Here is a 13,110-nt window from a genome sequence, read left to right on the forward strand (position 1 = left end):
TCGCTTGTTTACCGTGGAAGACGCTGTTGTCGGTCAGGAAGTGTCGTCGGTACTGCGGCTCCCCTTTTCGGTTCACGACCCAGGCGCTCATGGCGGCTTCTGGAAAGTGTAAAGAGTGAAGAAGTTAAACTAAGGTCATTGGTTCGGCCATTCGGTCATTCATTTTCCGGTCCGCTTATCCTTTGCCCGGGGTCGCGACCCTGCTCGCAGGGAAACACATGGAGACGTTCACTCTCATTCAGGCGTCACATTCACTCATTCATTCATTCACCTTCCATGCAGAATCATAAGATAGGATATACTTTCTCAACCCCCATAGGTGAAACTCTTAACAATTACAGTATCAATAAATATGGGTATAAATAGAGAGACAATTAAAAGATAGTAAAAGACATCCACAAATACATAGACAGCAGAGTGAACAACAACAACAAGGATAGGAACAGACAACAGAATGGGAAAAAAAACAGCAAGGGTGAGAATAGACAACCAACAGCAATGACAAACATAAACAGGATGTGCACGGAGTGAGAACAAGGATAAAACAAAAAAAAGACAAGTAAGATAAGGCGTGACTCTTGTAAATGGGAGAGTTAGCGAGCGCGGGAGCCCAGATGCATCGCCGGACGGTCTAAGTTGTGTGCCGTCCAGGCTTCTGTTCTACTGTCTGTTCGGACTGTGGGAGGAACCTGCAGAACCCCGAGCAGACAAGGAGGGGGACAACATGGAGACTCCGCAGAGGAATCCATTACATTACATTACATTTGGCAAACGCTTTTATCCAAAGCGACTTACAATAGAGGACATAGGGACTGCAAATACACTTGCAGATCCACACCGCGGACCTTCTGGCTGTGAGGTGGAGGCGCTAACAGAGGTCACTGAAGGTGAGGGCCATACATGGAGGGTAAATGCTCCGCGAAGAACGTCGACACCATCAAACATCACATCCACCGGTGGAACCCGGACCCCCCGCCACGACACGCCGCCTCCCATCCATCTCGCCGCCCCTTTTTCCATTTCCTCCTTTGAATTTCCTCCACCACATGTTCTCATCCATCTTCTTTCAGGTTCTGCTCCGACTTCCTCCTGATCACTTTCCACTGTTAATGCGGGAGCCGCCTCTTCCCCACCTGTTGCTCGGCTGTGATTTACAGCTTCCGACACACACACACACACATTGCGGGTTTCCTCCACGAGGGTTATTGGCGTCTGGAGCCGGCTGACCTGGGCAGACGTCCCTCTGCGGTTCCACAGGTCAAAGGTCAAGTACTTTCCTTTCCGTTTGAAGGCCTCCAACCTCCGACCCGCCCCCGAAGCGTTTGATGTGAGCGGCGCTTTGAACGCGGCGTGATGATAAAGCTGCTTTATTTGACACCCGTGTCGTGATGAATGAAAACCCGGAGGACAATCGTTCTCCGCAGAACGATGTCGGCGTGGAGAAAGGCGCGAGAAAAGACTGAGATGATTGGGGATAGTAAATATATTGGTAGACAGATGCTAGAATTGGAGGTCTGAAGACCAAAGAGAAGATTGAAGGACATAGTGAAAGAGGATATGAAGGTAGTTGGTGTGAGAAAGGAGGATCCAAAGAATAGGGTTTGATGGAGAAGGTTGGTTGGCTGTGGAGATCCCTGAAGGGAAAAGCCCAAAGGAGATGAAGAATTTGTCACAGGGGTGCAGGACATGTATGACCAAGAAAGTGATGACTGAGATGGTTCGGACATGAACCCTCCTCTGCTCATGTCCAAACACTGGAGAAGATCTGGGTAGAAGGTTCCTGAAGGTAGAGCTGGTAGTTGGTGTGAGAAAGGAGGATCCAGAGAACAGGGTTAGATGGAGAAGGTGGATCGCCTGTGGAGACCCCTGAAGGGAAAAACCAAAAGGAAAAGAAGAAGATTTGTGCTCTATGTATAACAGAATGTGACAATAAAGATATTTTTTTCTTCTAATTTCCACAAGTCTTTTCTGATATTCCCACATCCACTTGCGTTCCAGATCCTGGAGTCGTCAGTGTCTATTTTGGGTTTGTTCACGCTTCCGCTGCGATCTAAACGCTGCGCAGATTAGTAAAATGACGCTTTGCCATCCTCCTGATGCTGGCGTCCTCGTCCTCCACGGAAAGGCCCGGACGGAGGAAAGCGAGCCTGCGCTCTGGGAAAGAGAACGACTTAAAAATAAAGGATGCCCGCGGGTTAAATGTTTCGCTGGAGTGGAAGCCTGAATCAGATGGAAGCAACAGGATGAAAGAGCTTCATCTGAGCGGATGCTTCTGACTCCCACGGGCTGCTGCCAGGATTCCTGCCATGATCTACTTTGAGCGCTATTAAAATATTGCTGATTAGTAGTAAATCCGTTTAAGTGCAAACGAATCACTCGGAGCGGACCTCGGCAGAAACTACCAGGCTGGAACCAAGATGAAGCTCCGGATTTCGCGTTTACGATTCCATCGGTTTTACAGGAAGCGCCGGTGACGACCGGTGAAGATGCCGGAAGTATCTATCTGCAGCTACACCTCACATCTCACGGGAGGAACCTCCGGCGGACCACGACCAGGCCAGACGGTCTGTTCATTTTCCAAAATCCACGTATGCAATGCAGCTATTGTGCATGTTTTCAATGAGCAGCGATAATTTAGCCGTAAACTGAGACCTGTTCTTCTGCTCCTTGCTTGTTTGGACAGAAACAAACAGGACCCGGCGCTGCTGCATCTTGCAGCACAGGTGCAATGAGGAAAAATGGCGCCATCTTCCAGCTACCGCTTTTAAGGAGACGGTTTTATTGCATTTCAATGCAACCAACAAGCAAGGTGAAACTATTATTCCTTTGTGATTCGTTATTTAAATGACGGTTATCGACATCCGGCTGTTTTTTTTTCTGCATCCTGTCTGATTGCGGTGGTTTTGCAGTATATGAGCGATGTATCCGTGCGGCCGTCAGCCTGCGGGTTCTGAATGAGATATTAAACAACTCTAACAGAGTCATTACAAGCGAACACGTGGCAGACAGCGTTCTGCACACAAACACAGGCGTCGTCGTGTTTTACGCGGTCGTCCGTCATTCAAACAACAACCCTGGCAACCCCGTGTTTATCAGCGTTAAACGTCGGAGACTTTACAACCCTACTATGACGCACAACGCTGTGTGTCGTAGTAACGTGTGTGTTTACGAATCGGCCGGTTACATGTTATTACGCTGTGTTCGATCACACACTCCACGTTAAAGGTGGACGTGCTCTTGTGTGTGACAATGTGCCACCGGAAAATTCAATTTTTTCCTGATACGTGACTTTGACATTTCTGCGTTCACTGGCTATTCGCGCCGCCGGCAACATTTCACAAGCTCAGAGGAAGCGCCTCCTTGCAGTTTTGATTTATGGCGTGGGAGAGTTGAGAAGTAACGTGCGTATAAAGCTGTCACCGGCGCGGCAAAGCAAAAAAGTACAATTGCCTTTGAATTGAAATGAGGCACGAGTGTAAAGCTTGGAAATGCAACCCCTTGAGGAAAGCACCGGAGTGAGCGAGTGAACTATCGTAGCAGGACTGTTTGTCAGAGGAAATGAGGAGCCTGGAACCGCTTGCAGAACGGAGAGCAAACACAAACAGATCCTCCACGGCCCACGCCGAAATCCTATTGGCTCATGAGATCTCAAAGCAGCTAAAGAGCAGCTAAAGATTAAAAGATTCAAGCATAAAGATTGTTGACATTTTAAATATTAATATTTATCAATATTTAAAAGAAAATGATTTTTTTTTTTTTTTTTTTTTTGGATAAGCGGCAGACGATGGAGATTTGATTTTTTGAGTTTTCGCTAAATTAATTCACACAGTTTCCTGTAAACTTTTTATATATAGTATGCTAGTCAAATTATGCGGTGGTTAGCACTTCCGCCTCACAGCGAGAAGATCCCGGGTTGGATTCACGCGAGGTTTTTTTTTTTTGTTTGGCGTCTCCATGAATGGCTGAATGTCTCTCCATGTGGCGCTGTGGTGGATCCGGGGTGAACCCGGCCGTTCGGACAGACACAGCGACCAAAAGCAGGACAAGCGATATGGATAATCAATGAATAAATTCATGTAGAGTTTGAAAAAATCTGCATCCCATAAGTGCTCCAAAACACATGATCATTCCCTTTAAAAATGCCGCCACAATAACACGTTTGTTTGATAACCATCTATAACCTTAAAACACTTGATAGCCTTAACATTGACAATTTATATTTTATTGTATTTCTTATTCTCCCTCCTTCCTACTATTATCTATTACTGTTATGTTTTTGCTTGAAACTCTGGCACAACAATTTCCTTTGGGATAAATAAAGTTGTTATCTCATCTCTCTCATCTATAGGAAGAGCCTATGTTTGCTCGAAACGTCATGCGATATATTCGGCGTTATTTGTAAAATAAATGATCTTGCATTTTTGTTTTCAGTTGCTTTCAGTTTTTAAATGCATCACCAGAGTTGTGAGACAAACTCGAGTGTTTGTCGTTAGATGTGCGGCCCGTAAAAACAAGGTTAGCAGTGTGTTTGCACCCGTGTAGCAGCGCGTTACCGTCATCGCCGACGCAAAAACTGGATTCTCACTTACATCTCACAGACTGAAAGGCAGGAACGAGACGTCGTAAGGTGAAATCGTCCAGCCGGGGCGGGTTTGCCGGGGGCTTCGGCCTGATAAGGAGACAGAGCGGACCTATAAGCAGTGAGGTTACCCAGAGGTCGGAGTTGCGATCGGAAAGGCCGGGATGGCGAGTTTGTCTATCTGAGCTCACCAACAGTGACATGACAGAGCTGTAAATCCAGAGAGTGCTGCAGGAACCTGTTGCCGCTCTGTATCTTCACTAAAGGTGGATCACATGACCCAAAGTATGTTCCGTGGAGACGTCTCGCTTTCGGAGGAGAAAGGTCGTAATCTATTTCAGGAGGACTCTTCCACCGCTTCGCTTGAAATCAGGTCTCCACTAGTTGCGCTTAATGCTCTGACCGATAATTCATTTTCCGCCGGAGTTATTCTGTTGGAGGCCGCGTGGACCGTATGCTACGGCCTGCGCCGGTCTCACATTTCAACGTTTGATCGCCGTCTCTGAAGCAAGCGAATACCTGTCGGACCGTCACAACACCTACATTTAAAATGTCCAATTCTGCATGATGCATTTAAGTTTGCGTCTTTTTTTTTTTTGTCTTTCACTGTATCAAACACCTCTCAGGTATATTTTCCGTCCGGTTCGCCTGGTCGGCTCCGGCTTCCCCGCCCTTTTCCTTCCACCAAGAAACTTCAATTATTCAGGTCGGATCACAGCACCCACAGAGGGTCATGTTTCCACTCCCACTATCCCACACCAGCAAGCCGATACACTGCTCACAATACTCCGCTCACAGAACAAGGGAATCACTTACTGCTCAAGCATGCCTTCACACACACACACAAGCGATGCACTCCACCGCATGTGGGTACAGTATTGGATGGAACTCAGAGTTTGTTCCTGCCGGAGTGTTTGTCGTAGTTGCTGGTGTAATCCGATGTCTTCTGAAGTAAATCCAAATGAAAAAGAGCAAATTAAAATGACTGACTTTGAACCCGAGGCTGATATACCTGGATCGGCTTACATCGACGAGGATACGTGTGTTATGAGCTGCAGAGTGTATGTTTACAGCTCAAGTTGTGTTTTTGGGATCCGTTTATGTCTTGCTTTCCACCGGCGCTGCCTCTGCCGCTTTAAATCTCTGTCTTTCACACCAGTCCAATTACAGGCAACCTCTCAAATCAAATCAAAAAATTCCCCAAGGACTCGGGTCTGGGACGGGGGAGTGCCCCATCTCTTTCTCCCACGGATGGCTACCGGCTGGGTGTAATAAAGGCCTTTGTTATGCTGCCCTGCTGCAAACCTCTGTTATTGAGGCACAATGGCAAAGGAGCACCATGTGAGGAGCAAAAAAAAAAAAAAAAAAAAAAAAACGCTTCACCGGAGATGAGCGGCGATTATCTTTCCCGGGACCCGAGAAGCAAAGATGATGACCGCAAGACGAGGGCGGTCACATCGGCTCTGCTGAGGTGAAAACAACACTCAACTCCGATAGTCTAGGAGCGGTTTGTGAACACAAGGGTTAAAGTTTCTGCAGAATACACCTCGTGTCCGGGCAACAAAATACACAACTACTGCAGAGATCCGGTTGGAGGCATCCTCCCATCAGTGAACACGGGAAAAAGACAGCTTTCAGTGTCCAAGAGAATAAACTCAGAAAAGTATACCTTCGTTCCAACAGACGCATGGTTACATATAATGTCATGTTGTTATCCCGGAATAATCCAGCTGCTGTCAAGCCCTCCAGGTATCACATGAAGCATCACGAGATTACTTACTTTATATCACTTCACCCTCAGATTCAGAACTCCCGCCTTCAGAACTTGTGAAGGTGACCGAAAGTGTAATTCTTCAGGTAATAGATGTCCATGGCTGCTATCAGTTTGCACTCCTGGCAAGACACATCCTAACAACCTTGCTGGCAGGAGCAAGTACCTTCCACTACCTCAAACAAGCCTTTTCAAACCACTACTACTACCAGTGTGGGAGCAGGGGGGGTTGTGGAAAACATGGAACAGACTTTGAAGGGACTGACTGAGCTTGTGTTTCTTTTCCACAGGGGGCAAGAGTTGTATGCACGCATTCTGCAACAACATTTGGACGTGCGCCTTCAAGAGAATGTTTGACGAGCTTTTTAGAAATGAGCGACCTGGGCAAACTTCTTGTTGGCTGCACCAGAGAGAGCGCTACCCGTTGGAGGTATTTTCCAGGGATTTGTAAAACCAACATTACGGCATGTCACAAAAGCACATTACCCTCGGAAGCACGACAGCAAAAAATAGAACATGACCGTAATGGATATGGATACAAGAAGTCAAATCCAGATCGGGAAACCGGTTTCCACTGAGGGGGAAATCAAATATGAGGTTACGGCGAAATTAAATCCCCTTCCACAACACAACACATTCTCCGCAGCGGCCGGCGTCATAAACCCCCGCTGGCCGGCTGTGCCGTGGTTTCCCTCCCACTCCTCCCTCAGTGACAGTTCAAAGTCTGGCAGCAACAGCCATCGGCCCTGAATACACCTTACAATTTAAACCAGGCGACCAATCCAAAGCCTTGTCAGCCGTAACAGTCACTAGTAACATTTGCACAACAAAAGAGACTAGCTGATTCATCAACCCCCCGCCACCCGCCCCTCCCCTCTCCTTCGGCCCCTTTCGCTGTTACCCCGACCCCCCCCCCCCCCTCGTGCCTTTGTGCTCGGACCCAAAAATCCCCCTCTACCCCCCGTGATCCTCCTCCCCTCCGCGCTAATCTCCTTGAGCCCATTGCATTGACTGGCCGACTACACGCTCTCCCCGCACCGGTCCTCGGCAGAGCCTCCGCCTCCTTCCAGGAGGAAGGTGGACCACAATCACAAAGCAAATAAGAGGAGCAAGTGTTGTTTTTCTTCTCAGAGAAAAACCCACATGAGCGTAATCCCAAAACAAAAAGGAAATCTGCAACGGAGGGGGCGGGTATCTAGAAATATATATGATCTACTCATGAGCTGGAGTGGGAAAACCTAATTTCTGCATTACTCAACAATTCTACGACGATGTGATGTTACGAGCGGCAGCGACGTCTAAACTTTGTCCAATTCCCAGCTTCGGCTGTTAAACAAAGTAATGTCACAGTGATCATCACTGCTTTCAGGGCCTGCTTATATACAACCACACACACACACACACACTGTATGGAAGGTTCCTATGGGGTTTGAAAGAGGCCAATATAGAGTTTAGCCCTTCAGTACACGTTGTATTTTCCCATTTGGTGTTACTATAGCAACCCCGATCCCACAGGGGGGACAAGTGGACCCCCGTCACCCCCTCTGCACGCCCTCCCTCTCCATTTTAAACATCAACATGCCCCGCCCCCTTCTTACTGCGGCGTCTCAAACACACAGCAGCGCCACGGATTAAATCACAAAACTTTGCTCCGAGTGTAAAGCAGAGCGTGAAGATAAATAAGTCTTTATATATAACGTGAAAAAGTCACAGCCTTTTTTTTTTGGGGGGGGGGGGGGGGGGGGGGGTCATGTGACCTGACTCGTATTTCTCAGATGGAATCATGCTCTATCTAATAATACGGCTCGGGATTATTTTGGATCCTCCGAGCATCAAGTCCTCCTGAAGAGTCTCCTCAGCAATCTGGAGAAAAGGTTGTCCCGTAAAGCCTTGGAGATCCTCTCCAGCAGGCCGTCCTCCTTCCACAGGCCTCGACCTTTTCTCTCGGCCTTGACCTCCGCTTTGTGCAGCCGTCGTCGGAGCCGCCAGCGGAGGCGAGAGTCTGGGACGAGTCCTGCGATGGGCGCGGTGCGAGCCAGACCGAGCATGAGGACCTTCTCGTTGATAGAGTAGCTCCACATTGACCCCTGCTGGAGAGAGCGGGAGGTCGTGAAATAAACTCGCCGGCTTCCCGGATCCATCTTCTAAATCAATAAGATCCACGCGGGCGCCTGCGGGGGAGATTCTTTTTAATATTGTACCTCACCTTGCTCTGGGCCACGACGCAGTGCAGCGCGTCATCCTCCCTGCTGATCAGCTTCAACCACACAGTCTGGGCGGGAAAGAGGTTCTCCTGCAGCCACTGCCTGCCCTCCAGAGTCAACTCCACCCCTGCGAGGTGAACCGGCAAAGGGGGCTCGCATTTACCTGAGGAGACACGTGAACTAAGAAACTGTGGTTCCCTAAACACAATAATCATGGGGTCTTGTTTTAAGGACGGGTTCAATTCTTCCACTGTACACGACTGACCAATTTCTAGTTCCAGTCTACTTTGCTTAGTCCACTAGCAACCATTTGGTCTTTAAAAACCAAAGTGTATCTATTTTCATATAAAGAAATAATCCGATTTGTACAATTATGCCTGCTGTGTACTTCTTCCTCTTTCTTTCTAGGATATTTTGGTTAAATCAAGGTTAAATGCATGAAATATAAACTTCACCGCTGGTACTGAGTGTCTTGCTCACTGTTAATAAATCACATATCACCTGTTTTAGAAAGCCCCGCTGAGGGCAGCGAGGGCGAGTTAATACCGTGGAGCACTTTGGTCCGATCCGTCAAACATCACCACTGAGCGCTCTCAAATAAAACCCTGTCGTTCCACATTAGCAGAAAGCACTAGAGTTGAGTGCGATAAATATGTCTATTTCTATTTTACACAAGGAGGCTGTTAAAAATGTAGGTCAAGAGGACAAACCCGACGCTGGAAATTGCGACTCGGGAGTTCGTCCTCCACACTGCTGTTGCTGACGGACTTTTCTACGCTTGGGTTTTATTACCCGATGAGGGCCATGATTTCGTAACAGAGCTAACAAGCTTTCCTTCCGGTCTCAATATGGGTCCGGCTTTAAAACAACTAAAAACTCAAATAACGTTTCGGGGAAGATGCACAACATAGTTTTCCCTCCTTTGATGACGTACAGGACTGTCTCAGAAAATTAGAATATTGTGATAAAGTTCTTTATCTTCTGCAATGCAATTACAAAAACAAAAATGTCATACATTCTGGATTCATTGCGAATGAACTGAAATATTGCAAGCCTTTTATTATTTTAATATTGCTGATTATGGCTTACATCTTAAGAAAACTCAAAAATCCTGTCTTAAAATATTAGAATATCATGAAAAAGTAATTTTTGTTTTTTTTAATTCCATTACAGAAGATAAAGAACTTTTGTCAAAATATTCTAATTTTCTGAGACAGTCCTGTATGTGTGTGGACGAGGGTGTATTTTAAAGGGGTTCATCAAAAGGATGAATTTGTCCTTTGTTACAAACGGAGGTGAAGGTCACGAACCGCATCAGAACCAAAGCGGGATCCAGGCCCGTGGAAGCCCCGTCCGTCATTTACACATCGGTTAAGCAGAGACGCGACCACGTGCACAAACTCCCGGTTGCAGGACGAGAACTCCTGAAATCTGTGTTTTCATAGGACGGCTTACCAGGAGCTTGGCTGGTGAAAGTCCGGCCTGCAGGTTTGCACGGCTGATAGGCGCTACGGTGAAAGAGGCAGCTAGAAACGGTGTGTTTTCAGGTAAATGGTTTCATTTTAGCAGATTTAAAGTGTCTACTAATTTATTGTAACAGCATGGAGGTGAGTGGATTCTGATGAAAAATAACCGGTGGGGTCAGGAAGGCCTTTTCAGAGGCTCCACTTTACCTTTACGCTTTGACAGTAAAGGAGAGAGGAGCGGGATGTGAATGGGGACGTGTTCCACCTGGAGTCCTCTCGCCGTGATCGAGTGAACTTTCCCACGCAGGCTGACGTTGCTCTCAAAGAAATGAGCCGGGATCTCAGCCGCCGATTGAAATTTGGTGATCTGGAGCCGGCGATTGAGGTGGGGGGAAAAAAAAAATGCAGATATTGGATTGAAATCTACATTCTATGGCACACATTTTATTCATTTTCATTTTTGTGAAGGTGGTTCTGGGACAGTTAAAAGGGCACCGGGCTTGAAAATTGAATGTTTACATTGGCTGATTTTACAAAGAGCTTCTCACCAGTCTGACGCTCCTCGCTATCACAACCACGCCAGCAACGGCCAGGCCAACGCTCAAGCTCTGCGGGACAAGAGAGGGTTCGGATGTGACAGGGTGAAGGTGGGGCTAAGCTCCTAATGTGCAGCTTTGCAGCGACATGCAGATCATAAGCGTCTGCTGCAGTGACTGGCAGGACAGAGTTGGACGGGATCTCAAGAGTTTCTCAGATAAGCGTGTTGAAGGCAGGAGGCTGCTCTCTGCAGAGACCGGGCCGCTGCACGGAGGAAACTCCTACCCGCACCACCGTGAGGTGATCATCTGCCAGCTGAGATATTCTAGCCACGATGTTCGGGGCCGACGCGTGTTCCTGCCCTCGGCTTCCACGGTCTCCCTCGGCGTCTTCGGTTTCTGTTTCTCCAGAAGTGCCCGGCATGTTGTTGACGCTCCGGTTGTGTCGCCCCGCCTCCTGCAGCGGGGAGGAGCAGGAAGGAGCCTCTCTGTGCAGGCAGTGGAAAAACCAACACCACCACCTATGTTTTGTACCTGCAATGAGAAAACCCAAGGATGTTTTGATATTTCACTTAATTATATTGATCTAGAGTCTTGCTGTTTATTCATTTTTGACCAAAAAAGCGGTTGGAAGCGTCTCCCTGGGTGGGTTCCTCTGAGGTCGCTCACCTGCAGGGCGATCACACCTGGCCGCTGGTTCCAATCCCACGGGGTCGGCGTGAGCAGCGTTGCACGTTTAACTCGGCCACCGGGTCCTTTTACAACCCCGTCGGCGTGATGCGTTAACGGGGTGAAGCGACCTCACAGTCGAACCTTTGCTTCCCCTCAACTGTAATGTCAAGCACAAACCAACAACACACTCACCGCAGCTACCGGCAGCTTCGACCGAGTCCTTCACGAGTGATATAATGGATGCCAGAGCATGCACCGTTAACACTAACCTGAAGAGTACTCGGAATTCTGATGCGCCGATGGATCCATGGGATTAAATGCCACTGTGAGCACTCAGGTTATTTCTGTTTAACCACAGCAGGAATGTGACGATCACTAGGTAACCGATGAGTTGAATCCATGTACTGCGCAATCACATTTCATTGTGGAGCTTTTGACGCTCCCATGTGATCCAGCAGGACCTTCAGCGCTGAATTTATTCCAGACATGGTTGCTCGTGTTAAAAGTATCGGGCAGGACGTCAGAAACGGAGACTATATGCTTCTTTAAATGGGAAGAGGTGTCACACAAAATAATATTAATGACAAAATAACCAACAACAGATCGGTGCAATTCCAGACCAAATTAGTCGAAGAGACATTTGATATAAATGATGTACATATATGCATGAATGAATCAAATGCCAGGCTTTGCCGTACGGGCCTCAATTGAGGCGTTTTCCAAATATTCTAGCAAGGCTACGAACTGAAGCCGACACAATGAGCAAGGCTCTTTTGAAACGTCACATCTTCCCTCAAACGAACAAATAAACAAACAAAATGTAGCAATTATTTGCGGATATGTTTGCATACTTGCTAAAGTGACCGGGGCAGTGTATTGTCCAAAAATAGTAGAAAGATTTAATCTGTTCTCCTCAGTTTGTGCACAGACACATTCATATATATTTATAAAACAAAATGTAAGGCTTTGCCATACAGGTTTCAATAAGGATTACATTGAGGTATTTTACAAAAATTCTATCAACGCTTCACACTGAAGCCAACACGATGAGTAAGGCTACGCTGAGCATTCACAGCCTCCCTCAAACAGGCAAACAAATATTATGAAGGATTTGTTGCACCCATGCTAGACTGAATAGGTGAGTGCATTGTCGAAAAATAGTAATAGGATGTGATCTGATCCCCCAAGTCTGTGCTTGTGCACTGTCATGCACACACAACGAATTCAATGCTTTGTCATACAGGCCTGAATAAGGGTTGCGCTGAGGTATTTCACAAAAATTCGATTAAAACTACAAATAATTGAAAAGTCACATCCTCCCTCAAACAAACTTATGGAGGATTATGAAGGATTTTTTGCACACATGTCACACTGAGTAGGTGAATGTATTGTGGAAAAATAGTAGTAGGCTCTAATCTGATCTCCCTACTTTGTGCATGCACACACACACACACACACACACACACACACACACACACACACACACACACACACACACACACACACACACACACACAAGACATGCAAGGTTTTCCCAAACAGGCCTAAATAAAGAACAAACATTACAAAGGATTTGTTGCACACATGTTCATTTGAATATGTGAGTGCACTGTCAAAAAAATATCAGACGCATTATTTAATGTGCATTTTTTCCCCCGCATTTAGAATAACAAATGAGACAAAATAAAAAATTGCACCTTTCACTCCGTGTCGCGGGAAAGTGCACGTCTGTGCAAAAAGCGGCCCCCGTCGGCGGCGCGCTGGCCCCGGCACCTGTGGAGGATGCTGCGGGGAGAAAGGCGCTGGTTGACAGGCTGGGTCCGAGGAATGACCGGTGACAGAGTGACAGATGCACCGGAGCTCCAGTCTCGTAAACTGTGAA

General features: G+C 47.2%; 2 protein-coding genes across 10 annotated transcripts in view; both read right to left on the minus strand.

Moving 5' to 3' along the window:
* Positions 1-6,984, minus strand: part of plch1 (phospholipase C, eta 1) — a 64,791-nt gene extending 57,807 nt beyond the window's left edge. For 2 of the 6 annotated variants that reach the window (XM_086165015.1, XM_086165008.1), the window contains exons 1-3: positions 4,771-5,949; positions 4,590-4,669; positions 13-99 (exon numbers count right to left, since the gene is read on the minus strand). In XM_086165015.1, the coding sequence (XP_086021141.1) occupies positions 13-91 (79 nt within the window). In that variant the 5' untranslated portion in view covers positions 92-99; positions 4,590-4,669; positions 4,771-5,949. Of the gene's footprint in view, positions 1-12; positions 100-795; positions 926-4,589; positions 4,670-4,770; positions 5,951-6,359 lie in introns of those variants that run through there. The other 4 variants (XM_086165009.1, XM_086165010.1, XM_086165011.1 and 1 more) reach the window with 4 other exon arrangements.
* A 1,114-nt stretch (positions 6,985-8,098) lies between these two features.
* miso1 (mitochondrial inner membrane subdomain organizer 1) lies at positions 8,099-13,082 on the minus strand. 4 transcript variants are annotated; one of them, XM_086165079.1, is made up of 8 exons: positions 12,926-13,082; positions 11,498-11,771; positions 11,226-11,385; positions 10,843-11,090; positions 10,569-10,628; positions 10,228-10,387; positions 8,557-8,717; positions 8,099-8,440 (listed from the first exon to the last, which is right to left on the minus strand). In XM_086165079.1, exons 4-8 carry the CDS (start codon positions 10,978-10,980, stop codon positions 8,183-8,185), a joined length of 777 nt encoding a protein of 258 aa, XP_086021205.1. In that variant the 5' UTR covers positions 10,981-11,090; positions 11,226-11,385; positions 11,498-11,771; positions 12,926-13,082; the 3' UTR covers positions 8,099-8,182. The 4 variants fall into 4 exon arrangements, with proteins under 4 accessions (XP_086021205.1, XP_086021206.1, XP_086021207.1 ...); XM_086165080.1 differs by having other exon boundaries at positions 11,498-11,572; positions 12,926-13,077; XM_086165081.1 differs by lacking the exon at positions 12,926-13,082 and having other exon boundaries at positions 10,843-11,013; positions 11,498-12,092.
* Between the last annotated feature and the right edge of the window lie 28 nt (positions 13,083-13,110).

Source organism: Fistularia commersonii, chromosome 18, assembly GCF_037954325.1.
Source record: "Fistularia commersonii isolate RoL2024-O1a breed Wild chromosome 18, RoL_Fcom_v1.0, whole genome shotgun sequence".
Taxonomy (NCBI): domain Eukaryota; kingdom Metazoa; phylum Chordata; class Actinopteri; order Syngnathiformes; family Fistulariidae; genus Fistularia; species Fistularia commersonii.